At 63.9% G+C, this 22943-nt stretch overlaps 2 protein-coding genes across 15 annotated transcripts in view; one reads left to right on the forward strand and one right to left on the reverse strand.

Moving 5' to 3' along the window:
* Nucleotides 1-37: 37 nt before the first annotated feature.
* On the forward strand, nt 38-15102 carry CHRNA4 (cholinergic receptor nicotinic alpha 4 subunit). Of its 7 annotated transcripts, none has more exons than XM_070419611.1 (6): nt 38-249; nt 1477-1628; nt 4094-4138; nt 4193-4326; nt 6415-7792; nt 9442-15102. In XM_070419611.1, exons 1-6 carry the CDS (start codon nt 180-182, stop codon nt 9565-9567), a joined length of 1905 nt encoding a protein of 634 aa, XP_070275712.1. In that variant the 5' UTR covers nt 38-179; the 3' UTR covers nt 9568-15102. The 7 variants fall into 7 exon arrangements, with proteins under 7 accessions (XP_070275712.1, XP_070275713.1, XP_070275710.1 ...); XM_070419612.1 differs by having other exon boundaries at nt 4217-4326; XM_070419609.1 differs by having other exon boundaries at nt 4094-4326.
* Nucleotides 10178-22943, reverse strand: part of COL20A1 (collagen type XX alpha 1 chain) — a 29497-nt gene continuing 16731 nt past the window's right edge. For 2 of the 8 annotated variants that reach the window (XM_070419608.1, XM_070419600.1), the window contains 17 exons: nt 22686-22828; nt 22379-22488; nt 21775-21933; nt 21592-21669; nt 21091-21177; nt 20495-20548; nt 19701-19796; nt 19548-19601; nt 19409-19462; nt 19075-19128; nt 18387-18458; nt 17735-17770; nt 17557-17623; nt 17243-17362; nt 16531-16641; nt 11999-14119; nt 10178-11722 (listed from right to left, as the gene is read on the reverse strand). In XM_070419608.1, the coding sequence (XP_070275709.1) occupies nt 14076-14119; nt 16531-16641; nt 17243-17362; nt 17557-17623; nt 17735-17770; nt 18387-18458; nt 19075-19128; nt 19409-19462; nt 19548-19601; nt 19701-19796; nt 20495-20548; nt 21091-21177; nt 21592-21669; nt 21775-21933; nt 22379-22488; nt 22686-22828 (1339 nt within the window). In that variant the 3' untranslated portion in view covers nt 10178-11722; nt 11999-14075. Of the gene's footprint in view, nt 11723-11998; nt 14120-16076; nt 16239-16530; nt 16642-17242; nt 17363-17556; nt 17624-17734; nt 17771-18386; nt 18459-19074; nt 19129-19408; nt 19463-19547; nt 19602-19700; nt 19797-20494; nt 20549-21090; nt 21178-21591; nt 21670-21774; nt 21934-22378; nt 22489-22685; nt 22829-22943 lie in introns of those variants that run through there. The other 6 variants (XM_070419603.1, XM_070419601.1, XM_070419605.1 and 3 more) reach the window with 6 other exon arrangements.

The raw sequence follows: 22943 nt of genomic DNA on the forward strand, positions 1-22943 counted from the left end.
GGGCCGCTCCGCTGGGCCCACAGCCCCGCGCACCGGGCCCGCGGGAGGAACCGCCAGCCAGGCCGGGGAACCGAGCCGCCCGCGCGGCGGGAAGGCATGAAGTTGGGCGCACGCGGGCCACGGAGAGGGGGCGCGGCGGAGTGCGGAGACGCCCGTGCCTAGAGCCCGCTCGGTGCGCCATGGAGCTCGGGGGCCCGGGGGCGCCGACGCTGCCGCTGCTGCTGCTGCTGGGGGCCGGCCTCCTGCCCGGTAAGTTTCGGGGAGCTGGAGGGGTCCGCTTTCGCCCCTTTCAGGGCGGCCCAGGATCTCCGGAGCCAGAGGGAGGGGGGCTCCCAAGCGGCGGGTGCGCGCAACCGGGCAGCCGCGGAAGCTCCCCGGCCCTGAGGCGCAGAGGCTGCCCTTCGGCGCCGCTGAGCAGGGCGAGAATGGAGTGAACCCGCCCGAATGTGGGGAGAGGGGTTTGGGTGGGTAGGGGCTGCTATTTGAGGAAATGGACCCAGAAGCTCCGACTTGGGTGGAGAGAAGAGGCCCCATCTCACCACCCCTCCCCCGCACCCATCCAGCCAAATTAACCTGCAGACCCTGCCCCCACGCCTGCTCCTGGTTTGGGGGATCAGGGAGGTGGCCTCTGCGGGGGAGTTCCAGCCCCCTCCACCTCCCCTGCCCTGAGCAACCACCTTGCTATTCAGAGGGGTTGAGGGAATTGAACCCCTGGCCTCCCCACTGAGGGGTGGCTACACCTTCCTGGTCAAAGGCACCAGGGGGCAAGATCCAAGCTGTGGGCTGAGAGGGCAGGGTCTGGGTCCAGGACCGACCCCAGGGGTGCACAGCCCTCCTCATATCCTGTAGATGACTCGCAAGTGAGCAGGGCAAGTTGAGAGAAGCAGGGGCAGGGGGTCTCCCAGTCCCCCTTGTGATGCAGGTGCCAGGGAGGCAGGGAGGCCATGAGACCACAGACTGGACCTCCCCACTGGGGGCTCACTCCAGCCTCTTGGAGGGCAGTCTGTGTGTCCATCCAAGAACACAGGGTGCTGGGCCGGTTGTCAGAGTCAGCACTGAGATGTCCCTGTGGAGATGGTAACTCCGGGGCTAGCCTTGGGCTTGTTGGCAACCCCTGAAAGCGGCTCTGGGTGGCTGGACCCTCACTCCCCACCTGTGCTTTGAAGCAAGGTTCTCACGGCTCTGCTGGTGGCTGGAGATACAGCCCCCAAGAGGGACTCATCCAAATCAGTGCTGGTGGGGACAGCTGAACACTTCTGTGGTGAGGTGCCCGTGCTAGGAAGGACTGAGGGGGTGGAAAGGCTTCCGTAAGGAAGTGGGGAGTAGGGCAGCTGTGCAAAGGTCCTTAGGTGAGTAGCATGTGCCAGGAGAGATGGAAGAAAGCAGGGTGGCTGAGCACAGCCTGGCATGAGGCTGGAGGGGCAGCCTGGGGGCCACTGGACCCTGCTTCTGAGCCACACGCCTGCCTGTCCTCAGTGAGCGGCCACGTGGCGACTCGGGTTCACGCAGAGGAGCGGCTGCTGAGGAAACTCTTCTCTGGCTACAACAAGTGGTCCCGGCCCGTGGCCAACATCTCGGACGTGGTCCTTGTCCACTTTGGCCTGTCCATCGCCCAGCTCATTGACGTGGTAGGTGCAAGGGCAGGCGCTCTGGGCCTTGGCTGTCACACACGGTCCTGGAGGTGGTGCCGGGCTGAGGAGCCTGCACGGCCCCCTGCCTGAGTCCAGCAAGTGCACTTCTGTGGTGGGGTCTGGAGGAGAGGCAGATGCTGTGCACACCTGCCCCAGGCCTGGTCCTTCTCTGCCCCGCATGGGGACACACAGTGCCAGGTGGTCAGCAGTGGGCCAGGCTGCCAGCCTCAGAGGCCAAGGGCAGAAGATGTCTCTGTCGGGGGGGGGGGGGAAGGGGGGGAACGGTGCCAGGTCAAGTTGTGGGGCTTTTGTGTGAATTGTGCACCTGATGGGGCAATACCTGTCCTCAAGCTGGTTCAGGAGCCCCCATTACCTACAGGTCTGGAATGCGGGCTTTGGGGGAGTCTCGGATAGGTCTGAGGGGTGTTTATCTTCGTGGTTAGGGGCCACAGGGGTTCCTAGGAGGATCCAGCCTTTGAATGACTGCTGCTCTGGGCTTAGGGTTCATCCTGCGGGTGTGATCTGACTGGGTGATGGGCACACCACCTGGGTTGGGCTCCTGAGGGCCTTGGAGTGTGGGTCTGTCCAGCCTGGCAAGGAGGGGCCTCTGGGAGCCTGGTTTGTACAGCTATAGGGGCTACAGATATTCCCAGATGCCCATCCCTGCCCCTGCCAGGACCTTACCATTGGTCGGCTCAGGGAGGTGTGTGGGGGACCTGGTGCCAGGCTGCCTGCCTATCTTTTCCCTGTGAGATAGGATGAGCACAGCATTGCCAACTTGGGCAATATTTGGGAGGCGGGAGAGGCCGTAGCCTACTCTGCCCATCCCCCCTGGGGCAGACAGGGCCAGCAGGGGCCCCGTTAGCAGGGAGACCCCCTCAGTGTGCCCTGTCCCCAGCCATGTCAGGCTTCTGCCCCCACCACCCTTCTGCCCCTACCACCCTTCTGCCCTTCTGCCCTCACCACCCTTCTGCCCCCACCACCCTTCTGCCCCAACCACCCTTCTGCCCCCACCACCCTTCTGCCCCAACCACCCTTCTGCCCCCACCGTCCTGCCCCCACCACCCCTTCTGCCCCCACCACCCTTCTGCCCCCACCACCCTTCTGCCCTCACCACCCTTCTGTCCCCACCACCCTTCTGCCCTCACCATCCAGGGCAGTTCAAAGTGGTGGCTGGTGGAGGTGGCCGCTGGCTGCCACTCAAGATTCCGGCTGCACCAAGGCCTGGCCTCCTGCCAGCTCCTTGGGGCTCCTCTCTCCCCACATCACCCATCTCCCCACTTTGTCCAGGAGAGTCCAAGGCCAGAGGGAGGGAGCACTATCCCCGAGACTCCAGGCCCGGGGCAGCACCAGGCAGGGTGGGGCCAGCTCCCGGCTCCGCTGTGGCTCTGGGGCTGACTGAGGACACACCTTCAGAGGTGCTGAGGAACCGTCTTTGCGGAGGCCCGGGGCCAGGTGGTGGGTGCAAGGGCCTCCTCGCCCATCCCCCTGGGGCTCATCATTTGCTGCCAGTCTGTATTGGCCCCAGTGCTCGCGTGTGTGAGCTCCCGCCTGCAGAGGAGCCCAAGGCACCGGTGCTTTCCAGGCCCTGGGCTGACGCTGCACGCGTGGGCTGGGCAGGCCGCTGGGAGGGAGGCAGGCTGTCCCCTGAAGGGTCTGGAGCCTGTGGTCGGGGATGGGGCCTCCAGGGGCAGGCTGTCCACCCCGAGGGGAGGCAGGACGGGCAGCCATCGCTTCCTGGCTCTCCTGAGGTCACATACTCCTCAGCACCCTTTTCGGGGGGGGAGGGGGGGTCCCATTGGGTCAGCTGAGGGCCTGTCCCAGGCGGTCCTGCAGGAGAGCCGGACCAAGGGCAATGCCTGGGGACATGATCTGTTCTCCCCAAACAGGGGCCTGGGGGCTTGTCCCCTGGAGGAGCAAGGCCCACCCTGACCAGAGTCTGGTAGCGAGGCGCCCGGTGCACACCAAGGTGGATTTGGAGGCAGCAGGAGGGGCGGGTGCCTGCTCACCTGGGGCCCATATGCAGAGGGGCTGCCCAGCTGTGACAGAGCAATGCAGGTCGCCTTTGGTGCCCCTGTTCCCCCCACCCACCCACAGCTGGGGTGCCCCCTTCCCCACACACCCACCCACAGCTGGGGTGCCCCCTTCCCCACACACCCACCCACAGCTGGGGTGCCCCCTTCCCCACACACCCACCCACAGCTGGGGGAGGGCCAGCCCCAGCTGCCTATACAGTTGGCCAAACCTTGTTCTCACTTTGCTTCTGGAAAGGTTGGGGCCTTGCCGCCATACCCCGAAGTGCCGTCTGGCCTCCCTTCCTGGGCGGGGCCACCGCCGCAGCCGATGAGGTGCTCACTCTCCCCTGTTCAGCCCGGGCCTGGCCTGTGGGGAGAACATTCCGGGCCGGAGAGCCATGGCCCGCACTGCAGGCACCGTGACTCCGTTCCTCGTTTCTGTCCTAGGACGAGAAGAACCAGATGATGACAACCAATGTGTGGGTGAAGCAGGTGAGTGGGAGGGGCGCCGCGGCCACCGCCCCCAGCCCTGCCCGTCCCTCTCAGCTGAGTGTTCTCCTGCCCGTGCAGGAGTGGCGGGACTATAAGCTGCGCTGGGACCCCAGGGACTACGAGAACGTGACTTCCATCCGCATCCCCTCCGAGCTCATCTGGCGGCCAGACATCGTGCTCTACAACAAGTGAGCCGGAGGGCGGGGCTCCGGGGGCGGTGGCAGCTCCACCGAGGCTGGTGAGCCAGAGGCGGCCGTGTCTGGATCTCACCTAGAGCAGCTAGGAGAGCGGGGGCCTGGGTGCGGCCTGGGCGCCCGGGGTGGCCACCTCCTGGCTCCTCCTTGGCCTCTCTCCCCAGGAGCCGGGAAAAGGGGCTGGCACTGCCCCCTGACTGCAGGCCCCGAGCTGCTCCCATGCAACCTGGAGTCATTTTCAGAGCCTGTCCCCTGCCCCACTCGCTGCTCTTTGTTCCAGAAGCCTAGATGTGCAGGCTCCTCTCAGGGCCCGCCCGGGCCAGCTCTCGGGCCTGGTCCCCCCTTCATCACCACAGCCCCCACCGCAGGCCCCAGGCCCGCTCCTCACACTCCCGCGCGAACAGCCCAGCGAAATCTGATGGGTGGGCAGTGTTCTGTGCTGGAGCCAGGGTTTCCAGGCACAGCTGTGGCCGGCACTGGGCTCAGACTTGACTCTCCCGGGACTCTGACCAGGGTTTCTGTCCCTGGGCAGTCTGCCATCCTCCCAAGTCCCTGGCCTCTGCTCTGTCATCGCTGGATCCACGCCTGGGGCCAGGCTCTGGACATGCTCACAAAGAGAAGCACTTAGCTCCCCTCCCCATCGCCCCTTCCCCTATCTGAACGCAACCCCACCTCCCCACAGCCCTGCACACAGCCCCTCCTGCCCCGGGCGCTGGGCCTGACCTACAAAGGGTTGCTCTTTGGTTAAGAACGACTTCGCTCCTCTTCCAACGCAATTGATTGCAGTGATGGCGGCATGTGAGGCACCTGGGAGATGGTTTCAGGATGCATTAGTGGGGTCGGGGAGGGGAGCGGGCGGGCAAGCTCTCTGCTCTCCGAAAGCCACTGGTCTGAACCACGTCCGAGTCCTCCAGCCACCCAGCCACCTGGGGTCCATGCTCAACTCCCCAAGACACACACCCCCAGGACCTTTGATCCAGAGAATATGCATCAGCTCAGCGTTCTGGGACCCAGGGGAGCGTCATGTTCCCGGGAGAGGTAGAAACCTCCCATGTGCTCTGGGACCTGTGCACGCCCCCCAGGCTGCAGCCCAGGAGAGTGGGAGCTGCCACCCCAACCCTCCACCCTCTCCTCCCTGCCAGGACCCGTGGGAGGTAACGGGTGGACACCAGCTTCTCTGTGGGGCTGTGGTCAGTGCCCAGACTCTGGACACGGCCTGGAGGGAGGGCGAGGAGCTGGTGGCTGATGCTGGCCGGGCCACAGCCACTGAAGAGGCCTATTTCCAGGGGCAGTGGTGGCTGCTGGCCAGACATGTGCACCTGAGCATGGCTGTGTGTCCAGGCTGAGCTGATAGGTGAGGGGACGGGAGAGCAGGGCCCCGCTTTTCTGATGGCTTTGGGGCGCCCTGGTTGGAAGTCATGCACGTGAGGCTGTGCTGTCCACCCGAGGCTTTTCCACGTGGTCCCTTTGGGGCAGATGGTGTCACAGTCCTGGGGCATCTCAGGGCCCAGAGCAGGAACCTGGACCAGCGGCAGCCCCACACAGCAAGCCCCCCCTAGAAGGGCTCCGGACTCACGGCCAACCCCGATGCCACACCCTGCGGGGGTGGGAGGGACCAGAAACTGCCGGCCATGTTCGCCTCTGCCAGGCACAGAGGAGCCAACGGGGAGGGGCCCAGCCTTGCCGTGGGGGTCACAGCCTTGCCCCTGCTGCCCCACGGGGTGGCGGGCCCCACGTGCAGAGCGGGGCCTTGCAAGGCTGGGCTCACCTGCTGCTGAGACCAGCAGGAGGCAGGCGGCACGGTCAGTGCGGGTTTCGCAGGGCCGAGGAGAGATTTCCCGTGAGCATTTCAGAGCCGAAGGTGGCAGGGCTGTCCGAGGGGCTTGCGGAATGGCTGCTGCCTCCTCCTGTGTGTGGGCCACACCAGGTCAGAGTGGAGAAACTGAGGCTGAGAGAGTGGCATAGCCAGGTGGCACCTGCCCGGGGCCTAGACTCACGACCAGGTGTGTGCATGGCAGGCGCCTCGGGGGCCAGGCGTCAGGGCCACCTGTTCCCGGGTCTCACCCCTCTCTCCCTGCCCAGCGCGGACGGGGACTTCGCCGTCACCCACCTGACTAAGGCCCACCTGTTCCACGACGGGCGGGTGCAGTGGACGCCGCCTGCCATCTACAAGAGCTCCTGCAGCATCGACGTCACCTCCTTCCCCTTCGACCAGCAGAACTGCACCATGAAGTTTGGGTCCTGGACCTACGACAAGGCCAAGGTCGACCTGGTGAGCATGCACAGCCACGTGGACCGGCTGGGCTTCTGGGAGAGCGGCGAGTGGGTCCTCGTGGACGCCGTGGGCACCTACAACACCAGGAAGTACGAGTGCTGCGCTGAGGTGTACCCCGACATCACCTACGCCTTCATCATCCGGCGCCTGCCGCTCTTCTACACCGTCAACCTCCTCATCCCCTGCCTGCTCCTCTCCTGCCTCACGGTGCTGGTCTTCTACCTGCCCTCCCAGTGCGGCGAGAAGGTCACGCTGTGCATCTCCGTGCTGCTGTCGCTCACCGTCTTCCTGCTGCTCATCACCGAGATCATCCCCTCCACCTCCCTGGTCATCCCGCTCATCGGCGAGTACCTGCTGTTCACCATGATCTTCGTCACGCTCTCCATCATCATCACCGTCTTCGTGCTCAACGTGCACCACCGCTCCCCGCGCACCCACTCCATGCCCGCCTGGGTGCGCCGCGTCTTCCTGGACATCGTACCGCGGCTGCTCTTCATGGAGCGGCCGCCCGTGATCAAGGGCAGCTGCCGGCGGCTCATCGAATCCATGCACAGGATGGCCAGTGCCCCTCGCTTCTGGCCGGAGTCTGAGGAGGAGCCCAACTTCATGAGCAAAGTCCAGAGCCAGGGCCCCTCGCCCACCCCGTCCTTCTGTGCTCCCCTGGATGCGCCAGGCAAGCCCCAGCCGGCCTGCACGTCGCCCTCAGACCAGGCGCCCACTCTGCAGCCAGCAGAGGCCGAGGAAGCCAGCCCCTGCCCGTCGTCCAGCCCCAGCCGCCCAACCACCAGCACCTGGGACCCGGGGCTTGCCAAAGCCCAGTCTCTGAGCATCCAGCACATGTCCAGCCCCAACAAAGCACCGGAGGGCGGCATCCGGTGCCGGTCTCAAAGCATCCAGTACTGCGTTCCTCAAGACGAGGCCACCTCCCAGGCCAGTGGCCCTGTGGCCAGCTCCCCTCCCTCCTTGCAGGCTCCCTGGACTGAGCTCCCACCTGCAGACCAGGCCTCTCCCTGCAAATGTAAGTGCAAGGAGCAGTCCACAGGGTCCTCAAACACAGCGTTCAAAGCCCTCAACACCAAAGCACCGCCCCGCCGCCCGCCCCTGCCGCCGCCCGCCCTGACGCGGGCTGCCGAGGATGTCCGGCACATTGCAGCCCACCTGAAGGCGGAAGACACCGACTTCTCGGTAAGGCCCTGCCCCCGGCGCCGGGAGGTGCCCCTGGCCCTTGTGGGACAAGCAGACACTGAAGGAGGGAGTGACTGGTGACAAAATCAGGAAACAGCCCCCACCCTGGCCCACTCCCTCCTCCCTGAGCCCTCGGACTGGCCAGGTCCCTGGGGTGGAGCTGGGGCAGGTGGCCCAGAGTAGCTTTGTGGAGCAGATCTCAGGGACACCCCTCTGGGCTTCAGGACCGAGGAGCCGACGGGAGGGGCCGCTGGCCCCTCTGTGGCTGGTCAGCTGCCCCGTGTCCGTCCGCAGTGCGCTCCCTGCGTCACTGGCTCTGGGGAGTGACATGACTTCACTAGTCGCCTGAGCGACTGGCAGGCCTTGGTGGCTTTGGTCTGCGCTGGCCTTTCATCCTCAGGACGGGGCAACAGCGGGCGAAAGGCAGGGAACAGCGTGCCTCCACGCAGCAGGGTCCCTGGCGGGCTTGTTATTTATAAGTGACCCTGTTTGCGCTCAGGTTTCCTGTGAATAAACAGTTCCTTTTAGGTTTGGTTTAAAACTGTCAGGATTACTTTAAAAATCAGAGCAGAAAATGGCAACGAAGAACCCATTTTTCCTCGACGCTCCAAGATGGGCACTGAGCCCTGCCCTCGCCCCGGGCTGTCTGACCCACTATGCCCTGACGCTGCTTCCTCCCAGTCCCTCAGGCGCCAGCAGGCCACCCACCCGGGACCCACTGTAAGGCAAAGGCCAAAGGTGGGGTGAGGAGCCAGGACCTCAGAGCAGCCGGGTGGGGCTGGGGTCTGCGCTCCCCTCCATAGCCACTCTGTGCCTCAGTGTCCCCATCTAGACAAGACAATACTGCCTCCTTCCTCACCGGCCCCTCACGCAGGTGACGTGCTCCGCATGCTTGCGTGTTTGCGTCCATGGCCGCCCGCTGGCCTCAGCATTTGGGATTCCCCCTGAGCCCTGGCCCCTCCCTCCTCCTTCTGCTCACAGCACCTGGCTGTGCCCCACCCCCTCGGGCTTAAGGGACAGAGCTGAGAGACTCCATTGATCCCTGAGGGGCCTCGGGCCCCCTGGGCAGCTGACCCCTGAGCACCCGCCCAGGAGGAGAGGGCAGTCAGGCCTCAGCTGTTACTCAGACACTAGGCCCCTGGGGGCTCCTGTTAGAGGTCAGGCCTTGTCACCCAGGGTGCTCCTGGCCCTTGTCCTGCGGCCAGGGGGTGCCAGTGGCCCTTTCTGAGCTCAGTTGGTCCATTTGAAAAATGGGGGTGCACTGGATGGCCTCCATGGCACCCCCTCAGCTTTAGCAAACCTGGAGCAAATTCCATTGTGAAGCAGCCTGGACCCTGGTGTTCCTCCAAAGAGTCCCCCCCCTGTCCCCCCCCCCCCCCCCCCCACCGCCTCTGGGCTCAGGCACCCTGCCAGGCACAGCACCAGACCCGTCCCCCACGGCAGCCGGGATGTTCAGTTCGAGGGTGTTGCCCCCTCTGAACCCAACTTCAGCGGACATGTGGCTTCTCTGCACCCGCCCCACTCGGCCCCCCGGCAGGTGTGCCTGCGGCCCTGGCAGCCTCGGTGGCGAGGATGGAAACAGAACCTGTCACGCAAAGCGCCGGGTTCCAGAGGTTCTTGCCGCCTGTGAGGTGATGTCTGTGTTGCAGGTGAAGGAGGACTGGAAGTACGTGGCCATGGTCATCGACCGCATCTTCCTCTGGGTGTTCGTCATCGTCTGCCTGCTGGGGACCGCCGGCCTCTTCCTGCCGCCCTGGCTGGCCGGCATGATCTAGGGGCCAAAGCACCGTACGGATTACTTAAAAAATCAGAGCAGAAAATGTACGGGGCCACGCCACCTGCCAGATTGTCCCCCGCCTTCCGTCTGCTCCTCCTGGGGAAGCCGGTGCGGCTCCGGCGGCTGGGACCTGCCCAGGAGGCAGCCCGCTGGGAAAGGCTTGTTCTCACTGCAGGTGGCATCGCCGCCTGAGCCACTGAAGTGCACCCCGAGCAGGGCTTCTCTCTCCTCACAGGTCCCAGCCGTCCCCACGTCCTGGGGCCAAGCCCTCAGCTCCTCTCAGCCCCTGTCCCCTCCTCCCTGTGGGATCCCGAGGCCCCTGCCTGTCCAGCCCCGAGCGTGGGGACGCCACCCTTACCCTTGGTCCTCGGGCCTGCTCTCTTTGACCCCACAGAGGCCAGTCACAACCATGCGAGTCTCACTTGCCGGGTGGGCCTAAGCAGGGGTTTTATTTATTTTATTTTATTTTATTTTTTAAATATATTTTATTGATTGTTTACAGAGAAGAAGGGAGAGAGACAGAGAGCCAGAAACATCAATCAGCCGCCTCCTGCACATCTCCTACTGGGGATGTGCCCGCAACCCAGGTACATGCCCTTGACCGGAATCGAACCTGGAACCCCTCAGTCCGCAGGCTGACGCTCTATCCACTGAGCCAAACTGGTTTTGGCATATTTATTTTATTTTTAAAATATATTTTTATTGATTTCAGAGAGGAAGGTAGAGGGAGAGAGAGAAACATCAATGATGAGAGAGAATCATTAACTGGCTTCCTCCTGCACGCCCCCCACTGGGAATGGAGCCTGCAACCCGGGCATGTGCCCTTGACCGGAATTGAACCCTGGACCCTTTAGTCTGCAGGCCGACACTCTGTCCACTGAGCCAAACCGGCCAGGGCTTTTTGATTTGTTTTGATGAATTCGTGAAAACCTAAGTTTTGTGCCCAGGGGTCCTTGGGGAGTGGAGCTGTTAAACCTGGTCCCGCTTGGAAGAGATTGGGGGGCAGGACCCCATGAGGGAGGGACCTTTGGGCTTGGGGAGTTCAGATGATGGCCTTCCAAGGGCCCTGGGGGCTCCCGGGCAGCTCTGTGCGGGGTCATAGGTCCCCGTGGGCACTGGGAGGCTGTGAGGACAGCTGCCCAGGGCCTGCTCCGGGCCCTCGGAGTGTGGCACTGGGGTGGGGCCCTGAGGAGGCCGAGGTGAACCTCCACAGGCCTCCTGCCCTTGGACTCATCTGTGGGAGGCCAGTTCAGCCAAAGGGCCTCTCTCACCCACAATGCAAGGGCCCTCTGGCCAGAGGTGTAGGGGACGCCCCGGAGGGACGGTCCTGGGGGCCTAGGATCACCCCCAGGGCAGAGTGCTGGGTGCCACCCCATGTCTCCCTGACCCGGGCACCATGGCCCTGCGTGCTGTGATGATTTGGAATCCTCAGTCTCCAAGTGGAGGTGGCAAGGACACCATGTCCCCTCCCAGGGAGTGACATTGGGTGGAGGCAGGAGGAGGAAGCTGTTCCTGCTGTCCATGGTCAAAGTCCCTTCCGCAGGGCAGCCACGGCCAGGGCAGCCTTGGGCATGGCAGCCACGCCAGGCAACCACGGGCGGGGCAGCCACGGGCAAGGTGTCCCTCCTGGCCAGTGCCGGAGTCACCAGGGACTTGGGAGAAGTGAGTGAACAATTCAGTGAAGTTTGGAGTCGAGTGGGCCTCGTTGTGGCAGAGGTCAGACTCCCTGGTCGCAGCCAGGCAGCGGTGCCGTGCAGGAGCTGGAGGGGCTGCACCCCTCGCCCAGGCACTGAGACGGGACCTGACCTGGGCCCAGGGGTCCTCGTGCCCGAGAGGGTGCAGACGCCGGTGTCCTCTCCTCCTGGCCCCTGGGCCACGGGGGGCCTGCTGCCCAGCTCTGCTCTGCACCTGCTTCCCGGGGGCGTCGGTATCAGTCCCAGGCGCTGGGGCCGCTCACCCAGGACAAGCGAGGCTGATCGGGGACACCAGCCCCAGGGCATCAGGGAGGTAGATTTCGGATGTAAGCACCTCGGTCCTTACATAAGCAGATTCGGCCACCGGATGCGCAGGCATCTGCCAGGAGCAGCCAGGCGCCGGGCCCACTGAGATGTTTTTCTGGGTCACCAGGGAGACCTCGTACGAAGCTTCCGGAACTGGAAAAAAGTGTCAGGAAATGCACAGAAATAACCAAGTGGTCATATTCCCACCACAGCAAACTAACCCAGCCTCCGTCTGCCTCCAGTGTGGTTTCTTTAATGTAAATTTAATAGGGAAAAACGCATGATCTAAGCCCTCGAGTGAGTGAGTTTTACTAAAATTTGACACCAAGGTCCTAGGGCACCATTCCACACACAAGACGCCACCCTCCCCCTGCCCCTCAGGGGGTCGGGCCTCCATTGCTGCCTCCTTCCTAGTGTGTTGAGACTCACTGGTCCTGTCTCGTCCTCGGACAGTCCTGTTTCAACTGTGAGCAGAGTTCTTCGCCTGAATCAACGGAGCTCGCTGTCTCGTCCCCCTTGAAGAACGTGGTCTCCGGGTTTCGCCGTCACGACTCACGCGCTGTGACATGCTGTGAGGTCTTCGGGGATGTCCTCATGCCTCATGTCCTTGTGTCCAGGGCCCTGCCCCCACGCCTCATCTCACTCACACACTGGGCCAGTGTTTCCCCTCCTCGACGGCTGGGGCCCAGACAAGGAGGGACTGCCCAGGGCCCGGGGCCGCGGGATGTCCAGCTCGGCACTCCTGAGCTTTGTGCCTGCCCTGCCTGGCCCTCCCCCGCCCCCTGTCTCCCGACCGAGGTCCGTGCTCCCCACACAGTGTGACATAGCCCTTCTCTCCGGAAATTAAGTAATGGGTTCTCTTCTTAACGGCATTGGCCCCTTCGGGACATCCCCCGGTCACCTTCGTAAGTCATGATGGCCCTGGCCCGTGTTGCTCAGTTGTTAGAGCGTTGGCCCGCACACCCAAGGTTAGCAGGTTTCATTCTGGTCAAGGGCGTGTACCTCGGTTGCAGGTTCAATCCTTGGTCCGTCGGGTGCGTGTGGGAGGCAACCAGTTGATGTGTTTCTCTCACGTCCGTGTTTATCTTTCTCCCCTTCCCTCCCTCCTTCCACTCTCTCTAAAATCAATGGAAGAAAAAAAAAGAAGTCATGATGGGGCCCAGAGTACTCCCAGGTACACACCTGTGTGGGGTCACTGGTCACGGGATGCCGAGCCTTCCCAAGTGGACACCCGCCCCCCCAGAAGCTCTGCGGTTGGTGTTGGCTGGACGTTTGCTCATTATTGGTGGCGTGGCGTTTAGAGGGTGTGAGCCACCTGTGTGCTGGGGCCCAAGGCTTTTGTCCGTCCTCCTGTGGGAGACTTCCTTCCCTGTGCGTGATGATACTTTTCCCCAACCGCATCTTTCCCAGAAAAGCTTTTCGTTCTGATGAGGGGCCATGTCTTCGTTTTTCTTTCTGTGGCTGCTGCTTTATGGATCCTGTGTGAGAGCTCCTGGCCGCCCTGGGCTTAGGAATGCGCCCCTCCCCTGCCTTCTGTCACCTAGAATGCTTACAGCTTTCTCGTCTTTAGGGTTACCGTGTTTTTCTTTTTTTGTTAATCCTCACCCCGTTGATTTTTTTTTTAGAGAGAAAGTGGAAAGGACGGGGGTAGAAGAGAGAGCAATGATGTGAGAGAGACACATCCATTGGTTGCTTTCCACATGCACCCCGCCTGGGGCCAGGGATCAAACCTGCCCTTGACCGGGAATGGAACCTGAGACCCTTTGGTTTGCAGGCTGATGCTCTAACCACTGAGCACGCTAGCCAGGGCTACCATGTTTTTCTAATTAAGTTTTGTGCCTGGTGTAGACAAGGGCAGAGCATCAATGTTTCTGATTCGAACCTCTAGCAGTTTTGAACCATTTGTTGAAAACACGGTCCTTCCCCAGTAAGATGCCTGGCAACGTGGCCCCTGATCTCCTGCTTCCTGGTTCCTGGAGTGTTGGTTCCTCTGGCCGCGGGAGCAGGAAGTGTGTCCTGTCTTCTGACGCAGGGAGAGCTCACCTCCCGGGTCAGATGTGCCGTGACCCCTGCGCGTAGAGCAGCTCGCCCCTGCCTGGCCCACAGGCCCCGCACAGGAGCGCGCTTCCCCCGAGGCTGCTCAGACCTGCGGCCGGAGCCTGTGCTTCTCCAGAGCTGCAGGAGTTGACAGAGACCCTCACAGGCCCCCAACAGAACTAGCGCCTGCACTCAGGGTCCCGCGGCCCGGGAACAATCTAGAATTCTAGGCGACGGTCTGCGGAGGGCGAGGCTCTTCGAGCAGCCCTGCACTTCCTGTGTGTCGGGTCACGTGTGACTCCGTCCGTCCGTCCTGCGGAATGCACCTCGCTTCCCACGGGGTCTGCCTCGTGCCGCTCCTTAGACTCAGGGCCTGTTCACTCAGTGAGGATTTTATGGGGTAAAATCTGTGCGCTTTTCCTTCAACACGTGGAGGTCATTGCCTCCCGCCTCTGCCGTCCAGTGGCTCTCATTCAGACGGTTTCCTCTGTCGTATGCTTCGTGTGAATGAATCTACATTTAAAAAATCAACCATGTTTGGCACTCTGAGCCTTTTGATCTGAGACCAAAACTTCCTCTAATTCTCAAATCTTAAAAAAACCACTTTTCAGCACTCCCACCGCGCTCGCTGGCCCTCTAACCAGGGAGCCGGCCTGGGTCGTGGTCCTCTGCGCCTCCGGGCGGCCCTGCCTGACCTTCAGCTGCGTTCCCTGGGTCCTGGTTGCCCCGCCCACCCTGCTGGTGTTCTCCCGGTGTGTTTTCTGCACACATTTCCCGTTGCCTTTTCCTGACCTTTTCATGCCGTTAATGCCCACCCTCCCTCCGTGAAGACGCCGCAGTGTTCAGTTTGGGACCGTGGGGACCGGCCTCCTCTCCTGCTCAGCTCCCAGGTGTCACACCTTCCCCAGAAGTCCTCTCCCCGACCTTACAGGAGCACTGCGCACGATGAGGCATGTGCACACATGTGCGTGTTAGCAGCGGCGGGTGTGTATGGGAAAGTGTGTGTGCGTGTGCAGGTTTGTGCTGTGATGGCTTCACGTGGACCCCTGTGCAGCAGCCCACAGCTCAGGTCGAGGGTCGAGAGGCAGGCAGGCTCGTGTCTTTCTCAGCCCAGGCCGTACTCCATTTGGGCCAGCAGGTGGGGATCCTGTGCCCGGGGCGGCAGCAGAGGTCCTCCGCCCACTCCAGCCTCGTTCCCAGGATGGGAGCTCATCCCTGTGTTGACCAAGAGGCATCTCCAGCCCTGGCCGGTGTCCCCAGTGGTTAGAGCATCAGTCCCAGCACCAAAGGGTCTCGGGTTCAATTCCTGGTCAAGGGCATGTACCTGGGTTGCAGGTTCGACCCCCAACCCCAGTCCAGGGCGTGAGAGAGGGAACCAATCGATGTCTCTCTCTCTCTCCCCCCCTTTCCTTCCCTTCTACTCTTTCTGAAAAGCAATGCAAAAAATATCCTCAGGTGATTAAATAAAAAGAGGTGTCTTCCTCACTTGCTGGCTCCTTGACCAAACACCCCACTGGCCCAGGGTCTTCTGGCCTTGCTCTCTCTGGAGTGTCCCAACAGGTGGTCTCTGCACCCACACCCTCCGGCCTCGGAGATGAGCCTGGGACTCAGTCCCGGGACGAGCCAGGCTGCCTTCACCCCCAGGGAAGCCAACCCCTGGCTTCCACTCGCCTCCCAGATGGTGGTGCCCACACTTCTGCCCCCGTGAACACCAGACTCACCAACCCACCCACCTGCTCTTCAACACCTGGCTACTGAAGGCACCTGGAACCTGCTCTCCAGCCCAGGGCTGTTCTTGGGCCCCCCCCCCTCCCCCAACCAGTGGCCTAGCCAGCAGCCAGCCCCAAACCTGCTTCCCCACAGCCCAGCCAGCTCCATCTCAGTGGACAGCAGGTGAGGTCCCCAAGCTGGCTCTCAGGCGGTCACAGCAGCTCCCGCTCAGGAGCCCGTGGCTCCCAGTGCTCCTCGGAAGAACCCAGACCTCCCCGCGCCCTGGGCTCGGCCCTCCTGCCATGCCGGGTCCTGCCTGGCTGGCCCAGCCTCCGGCCTCTCGGGGCTGCGCCCCTGCTGGAGCCTCCTACCACCTTCACGCCCCGCTGGGCTCCTGCCTCTGCTCCACTGTCTCCGTAGAAGCCCTTGGCCACTGTGCATGAAGGAACCCCCACCCCAGATCCTGCTGGTGGTTAGGAAAGGACTTGGTGTGGAATCGGTCAGGCCCACAGCGATGAGAGTCCCAGGGGAGCAGGTGTGGACCGGAGGCTGCGGGGGCGGGGCTGAGACACATGGGCCTCTGAGGGTGGGCTGGGCGCTGTTTTTAAAGCCCACCCCCACCCAGTGACCCAGCGTGTGACTTAGACTGAGGGCCCTGGCCTGGCAGTACTGAGCTCTGGCGGCTCAGATGGGGCTGCCTGCCTCGAGGGAAGGTGGGGAGCCCCAACGCAGCAGGTAGACTGTGGGATTGAAGGTGGGAGTCTGACTCCATGATGAGGTTTATGGGGCGGAGGGAACGGTACAGAGGAGCGGTGCCGCCCTCGCTGCCCATCCGCCCGCCTCCAGCTCCTCCCACACTCTCCAGCTCCTCTGAGACTCCAGGAAAGAGGTGCAGGTCACTCCAGGCAGCAGGGAGAACGGCCTGGCAGGAGGGGAGAGGAGACCAGCAGGTCTGGGGGTGCAAGGGACAGCTGACCCCGGTCAGCCGGCCCAGCCCCACTGTCCGGCGAGCCCCCACTGGGCCGTGAGCAGGGCAGAAACAAGGGGAGCCCTCTGCAGGACCCTGCCCCTCGGCCAGTGCTCCCTGGGCCCCCACTGTGCCTGCCTGGCCCAGGTGTCCTCCCTGGTGCACACTGCCCCCCTCTCTGAGTGCAGCCCCTGGCAGGGCCTCCCTGGGCTCCCACTAGGCAGGCTCCCCTAAAGCCCCCACGCACCTCCGGTACCTCCTCTCCCCAGGCCAGGTCCCCCTGCTCCTCCCAAGGATCCTGGAATCTTGCTCCCCTGTGGCTGAGGGCTGCCCACCTGAGCCAGGGCTGCGGGTGCACCTGAGAAGGAGGGGCGGCTGAGACAGGGCAGCAGATGGCAACACTATCTTTCTCTGGACCCTATTCTGACCCAGAGGAAGGTGAGTGCCTGGCAAGGGTGAAAGCTTGGGGTGGGGGTCCCTGAGTCCCAACAGGCCCCGATTGTGGGCTCAGTGGCTGAAGTTCAGAGTGAGGTGGGGGTGGAGGGGGAGGCATGGGGTGGGGTCTTCATGAGAGCACCTGCCAGCCTGGTCTGGGCCCTGGTGGGCAGGGCTTCCCACAGGCAGGGCCCCTCCCCTTCCCTCTCCCCCACCCACAGTGACGTGCTGTTCCCCACAACCCTCCCCATTCTCCCCGTTGAGGCTCCGAGCTCTGTCTGCTCAGTCCCTCAATCAGCCTCTCCGTCCACCTCAGCATCTGAGCCATCAGGTTCCACAGCCCCAGCCCGAGGAGGTGGGAGGGTGCAGGAGAGGAGAGGGGATGGAAGGGCAGCGGTGGCCCTGAGCTCAGACTTCCTGGGAGAATGGGGGAGGGGCCGCTTTGAGGACTCCAGGAAGCCAGGCAGGTCCTGTGTCTCCCCACCCAGCCAGCCCCAGGACACTGGGGGAGGGGGAGCCAGTACCTCTGTCCTCAGGGCGGGAGCCACCATTTCCCCCTTCTCCAGGGAGCCCAGGGGCCTCCAAGATGGGCATGGGGGGCCGGGCACTCTTTTGGGGGAAGGAGTCCAACTTCTGCACATGCGCTGCGGGCGGGGGGGGGGGGGGGGGATGAGCGGGCTGTGGGGGTGTGGAAGACCCTGCCTCCCCAGGGCTCCCTGGTGCCTGCGCAGAAGAGTGGCCAGGCCAGGCTGGTCGCTGAGATTGGGTGGGGACAGAGACAGGGGCGGGGGGTGGGGGGGCAGGGCCTGCGGGGTAACTGGAGGCTCGGGGTCCTCACTCTGGATGATGGACTCGCAGGCCTGGCTCACAAGCTGGTAGATGGCGGCCCAGGACTGTGGCTCCCCCTATGAGGAAGACGGGCCACAGTGCAGTGACCACGCTGCCGGCCAGGGCAGGGTGGCGCTGTTGTCCCCATGCACAGGAAGTGCCTGGGCCCCCAACACTGGCACACTTACCTTCTCTCCTCGCTCCCCCTTGGACCCGGGCAGACCCTGAGTCAGAGGAAAAGGAGAGGGAAGTAAGCAGGGAGGAGCCCGGGCTGGCCTCTCCCTCCCGCTCCTGACCCCGGCAGCCCTGACCCCTCGCAGCCTGGGGCTCGGTCCCTGGGGAGGGAGACCAGGCATTCAAACCCCCACAGGGTGGGCACAATTTCTGCTCCTTGGAGGCTCGGAGGCATGAATCCCCAGCGGGCAAAAGACCTGCCTCTCAGATGGGTTCGGTGCCCACAGCTGGGACCCACCCCCCGCCCCCCAGAACAGCCCCCGCGGCCTGAGCCAGCCAGGCCTGCACACAGCACATCCCTGTCCCTGCTCGCCTGCCGCCCCTGCCTCCATCTTTCTGGCTTCCAGGAACCTGCTGGGACCCCATCCCTCCCCGCCCCCTGGAGCCCACAGGCCTATCACCTGCCCCCCACCTGCCTGTCTTGGGCCTGGCAGGGCCCCCCCACTTTCCCTGCTGCAGACCAGCCCCAGCGTCACTGCCTGCACAGGCCTCACCTCACACATGTGTGGGCGCAGGGTGCCCCTGAGCATCAGCGACGCTGACTTTGCACATGTGTGCCCCTCCCCCCACCGTCTGTTGGGCTGTCCAGGTGTGGAGAGGACTTACCGTGGGCCCCACAGTCCCTGGGGGTCCTCGCTCCCCACTGGTCCCCCTGGCTCCCGCCATGCCCGGGTAGCCCTGCTGAGACGCAGAGGTCGCAGACTGCAGCCCCCAGCAAGTCTGGCCCCTCCTCCCTCTAGCCCTGGCCTGGTCATTCGGTCCCCTGTCCTGAACCCAGACCAGATCCCATGGCTTGTCCCCAGCTCCACAGGCCTGTTGTTCCTGCAGGCCGTGCCTCACGTCCACCCCGATGGGAGCTTGGGCACGCAGCCCAGGACCCCTGCTCAGAGCAGCTCCCAGGCACTGAGCTCAGCAGGGACCCCAGGAATGGCCAGCTTGGGAGGGAAGGTGCTTCTGAGTGAGGAGGGTCCCCAGCCCTCCGGTAGGCAGGGAGAAGGGCCTGGGGCCGCATCCCCAGCCAGGCCCACTGGGAGCCCTGGCATCTCCCTGCGATGTGGAATTGGAGTGCAGGCGTGACCGGGGCTGCCCAGCGGGGTGAGAAAGCCCCTCTCCAGCAGCCCTCCAGGGCACAGGACACTGCATGCCCGGCAGGGCCCAGGAAGGGCTGGCCCAGCAGAGTGAGGACTCCCAGGTCACCTTGTGGGGGTGACCACGCTCAGTTCAGCCCCAAGGAACCTCAGGGGGTGTGGGTAGGGATGGGCAGGGTTGGGCTCACAGGGGAGGTGGTGCCTACCCTAGGTCCAGGGGGTCCGGGCAGGCCAGCGGTGCCCTCCAGGCCTCTCATGCCCTGATGGCCAAGGAAGGGCGGGTTGGAGGGGGGCTCAGACCCCACACATTCCTCCCACAGCAGCCCACACCTGGGAAGGGGTGCACCCCTGTGCCTCACTTTGAGAGCAGTGAGCTGGCCAAGTTCAGGGCCTGACCCCACCCTGCATGGGCTGGCATTCCCCTCCCCCCTGGCCAGGCCACAGGTGGGGGCAGGATGGATGGGAGTGGGGTGAGAGAGAGGGGAAACCCCACCCCACAGCCTCCATCTCGAAACCCTCCCCAGCGGGCCTCTCTCCCACCTTCGGACCCTGGAGGCCCGCCTCCCCGGGGTCGCCCTGGTGGCCGGGGTCGCCCTGGAAGAGAGCAGAGGTGCTGGCGAGGCTGGGTCCAAGTCGGACCCAGAGCAGGCCCTGTCCCCGAGACCCTCCCACCCACTACCTGCAGGCCCGGGAGTCCATGGTCCCCCTTCTCTCCTTTGACCCCTGGTGGACCCTGGAGGGGAAATATAGACTGAGCCCGAGGGCGAAGACTGAGGGGCCCGGGGGGCAGTGGGGGTGTGGCAGTGGAGGAGGGAAGGGAGGCAACACCTACCACAGGTCCCTGGACAGTTCGACCCTGAGTCCCTGGTGACCCCTGATGACCTCCAGGACCTCTGGGTCCGGTCTGTCCAGGTGGCCCGGGCTCTCCCTGGAGACACGGGTGCGGGGGTGGGGGGGGGGTGTTGAGAAGGCACCAGGCCGCTCCTGCAGTCCCCCCCCCACCCCCCCTCCCCGGTCCCGTAGCACCCTGCCTCTAGCCGGCCTGTGGCATCCAGACCAGGTTCACAGAGGTCTTCAACCCACAGCCACCCCTGGGGGGTTCCTGCTGCGACCCTACTCCAGAGCCAGGAACTGGGCCTGGGCCGCCTCTCCAGGTCCCAGAGATGGGGAGTAAAGAAACCCCAAACACCGGTCACCTCACTACACCGCAAACCAAGCCTCTAAGGGGTGGGCGGCACCAACACTGTTTAAACTGAGACCGCGTGGAAAAATGCTTTGAAATCATTCTTTGTGAATTAAGCATATCAATGCACCAAACTCCATGAAGAAAAAAACAAATTTTCTGAGTGTGAGTGTGAAAATCAGCAAACCAGCGACCCCAGGGACGCGCCATTTTCATAAAACAGTCACTCCCAAGCCGAGTACAATGTGGGCCACCTTCCCTGTCACACTGACCGCCAAGACCCTGGATGGGGAGCTGGGCCCTCCTGGGGAGGCACCTCGCTCCTGGGGGGAGCCCCCTGGCTGGTGGACCACGTGGGCTCCCCCCTGTGCTCTTGTGAATGTGCTGGGGGTCCTCCCCAGGAAGGTAGGATCCAGGCCCCCCCAGGACTCCCCAGGACTTACCCTGGGTCCTGGGAAGCCCTGCTGTCCTGAGGCTCCATTCCTGCCAGGGAGGCCCTGCAGGGGCATAGGCAGGGCTGAGCCCAGCATGGCCCTGGGTTCCAGTCCTGCCCTCGGGTAAAGGGAAGGGGCTTCCGGGTGCGGCCTCCATGCCGCTGGCCACTGTGCAGCCTCGGGGCAGGCAGCCTCCCTGGGGAGGGCTGCACCAAGAGCACAGAGCCAGTGCTCACAGACCTGCCTTCCCACTGCAGCCGGCCCTGGAGCCTCCCTCAGGGGGTGCAGAGGGGCTGGACCTGCCCCAGGTGGGGGTCACGACCCTGCTGCAGGCGGGATGGTCCTGAAACTCCACCCCAGTCAGGAAAGATGGGACATGCTAGGTCCCACACCAGAGGAGGGGGGTTGGCTGGGAAGAGGGACCAGGGGAAGGAAGGGGCTTGCCAGGAGGGGCCCCATGGGTTGGGGGTGACAGGCAGCATTTCAGGGTGCGGCAGGCCTGGGGAAGGCTGCTCGGTCCAGGCTCCCAGCTAAGGGGCGCGGCAGGAGCCACCTTCATCTGCCAGTGGCAGCAGATGTTGCCGGGGAGGGGCCGCTGGACTCACTGGAGGCCCTTGGGGTCCCGGGGGCCCAGGTATCTGCGAGGAGCAGGTGCAGGCGGGAGGGAAGGCAGGACAGGTCTCTCCATTCTTCTAGAAGAAAGGAGACCCATCGTTGAATGGACCCTCTCCCAGATCTTGTCTGACACCTGGGAGGCTGGGGGGGGGGGGGGGGGGGGGGACCTGATCCTGGGGGCTGACCCCAGGCTGCCCAGCACACACCCCAGGGCAGGACACCCTCTCTCACTGCCACGCAGGCCCCAGCATGGCCAAGCCCGGCATGGTACATGGGGAAGTGACAGAAAAGGGGCGTGGCCCTGAGTGCTGGGTTTTGACCACCCTGCAGCTGGGACCTTCCTGGCCAGCTCCAGCCTGCTTTGTCCCCAGGGCCTCCAAGATGCTCCCCAGAAGCCACCTCCTTCAGGAAGCCTGCCCAGATCTCTCCCAGCACCACGATGACCGGGACAGCCAGCCTACCCCCAGACCCTGTGGCACTTGCCCACCTACCGACGCAGGGAGCTCGCAGCACCTGTCCTCCTCCGCCCAGGTGTCACTGCACACGATCTGCAGCATCTGGAGCTGCAGCTACAAGTCAGGGCAGGAGCTCGGTTGGCCAGATGTGGCTCAGGCAGGAGGGGCTGGGGATCTGCCGGCCCCTGAGTGGCCAGGCAGGACGAAGCCGAGGCTCACCGCAGCCGAGCTGCTCCGGGGGCCCCGGGCCTTGGCCAGCCTCCCCAGCGTGATGAAGCCGGTGGCGGGAGGGCTGCCCGCCTCCCCAATGGGCCTCTCGGCCACCTTCCTACAGTCCACGTAGAGCTGGACCTTGGAGTGTCCCACGGCCACGTGCACCTGCGAGACACCACAGAGTTTCCCCACAGCCCTGGCCAGGTGGGAGGAAGTACCCATCACTGGGGGCCCCACCTCACCCCACCCCAAGTCTCTGGGACCCCACCCCCTCCTGGGCCTCAGTTTCCCCTCTGTGAAATGGACGAAATGTACCCGCTCGGGCCCTTCTAGGATTTGCAGGAGCAGAGAAAAGGGCTGGGATGCTCTTCAACCCAAATTAAGGATGGGGCCCCACAGGATGCTGGGGCAGAGAGGACCGCAGGGGCAGAGGCCGGACGGGCCAAGGTGGCCCCCAGCAAGGAGAGCTCCAGCGTGGCCACGGAGGCTGCTGCTGGGGCTGGGGCACATCCTGCACAGCCCAGGGGAGTCTGTTCCAGAACATGGGGGGCATTGAAGGCTCTCAGGCAGGTGAGGCAGAGGCTTTGGTCTATCTGGAACCTTCCAGGACCTTGTGGAAGCTCCCGAAGAATATCCTCCTCACTTCGGGCAGGTCAAAGGTCACCTCCTGCAAGGCCGCCCTGGGGTCATGGCTGAAGTAGGTCAGGGACTTTCTGCCTGCTGCGGGGCAGGGTGAGGAGCGAGTGAGACCCCACCCACCCACGTGGGGGGGGGGCCCAAGGCCAGTGTGGAAAGCAGCCCTGCCTCCTGATGGGGCATCAGCGCCCTCGGCCTAGTCTGGAGGATCTGCTCAGGGTCATCAGCCAGTGAGGCTTCTAAGGACAGCCTGCCCCCCCCCACTCGCCCTCCCAACTGACCGTCCAGCAGGACCCCGAGGACAGGTCGGAAGTCCTCGGCTGTCATCTGCCACAGCGCAAAGGCCTCGCGGGGCGTTTCGGGGAGGAGTCGCAGGAGGAAGACGACTGTGTGCTCAGGCGGGAGGGCGGCTGGGTGGATGTCGCTGTTGGGGCACAGGTTGGGGTCACCACAGGCCTGAGAGGGATGGGGTCTGGAGGGGGCCACAGCTATTCCCTAGGGCCCAGACCCATGGACCAAGATCTTTCCTGCCTCAGTTT

The sequence above is a fragment of the Myotis yumanensis genome, unplaced genomic scaffold (genome assembly GCF_028538775.1).
Source record: "Myotis yumanensis isolate MYYU_CA2020_CCGP unplaced genomic scaffold, mMyoYum1.0.hap1 SCAF_7, whole genome shotgun sequence".
Classification (NCBI taxonomy): Eukaryota; Metazoa; Chordata; class Mammalia; order Chiroptera; family Vespertilionidae; genus Myotis; species Myotis yumanensis.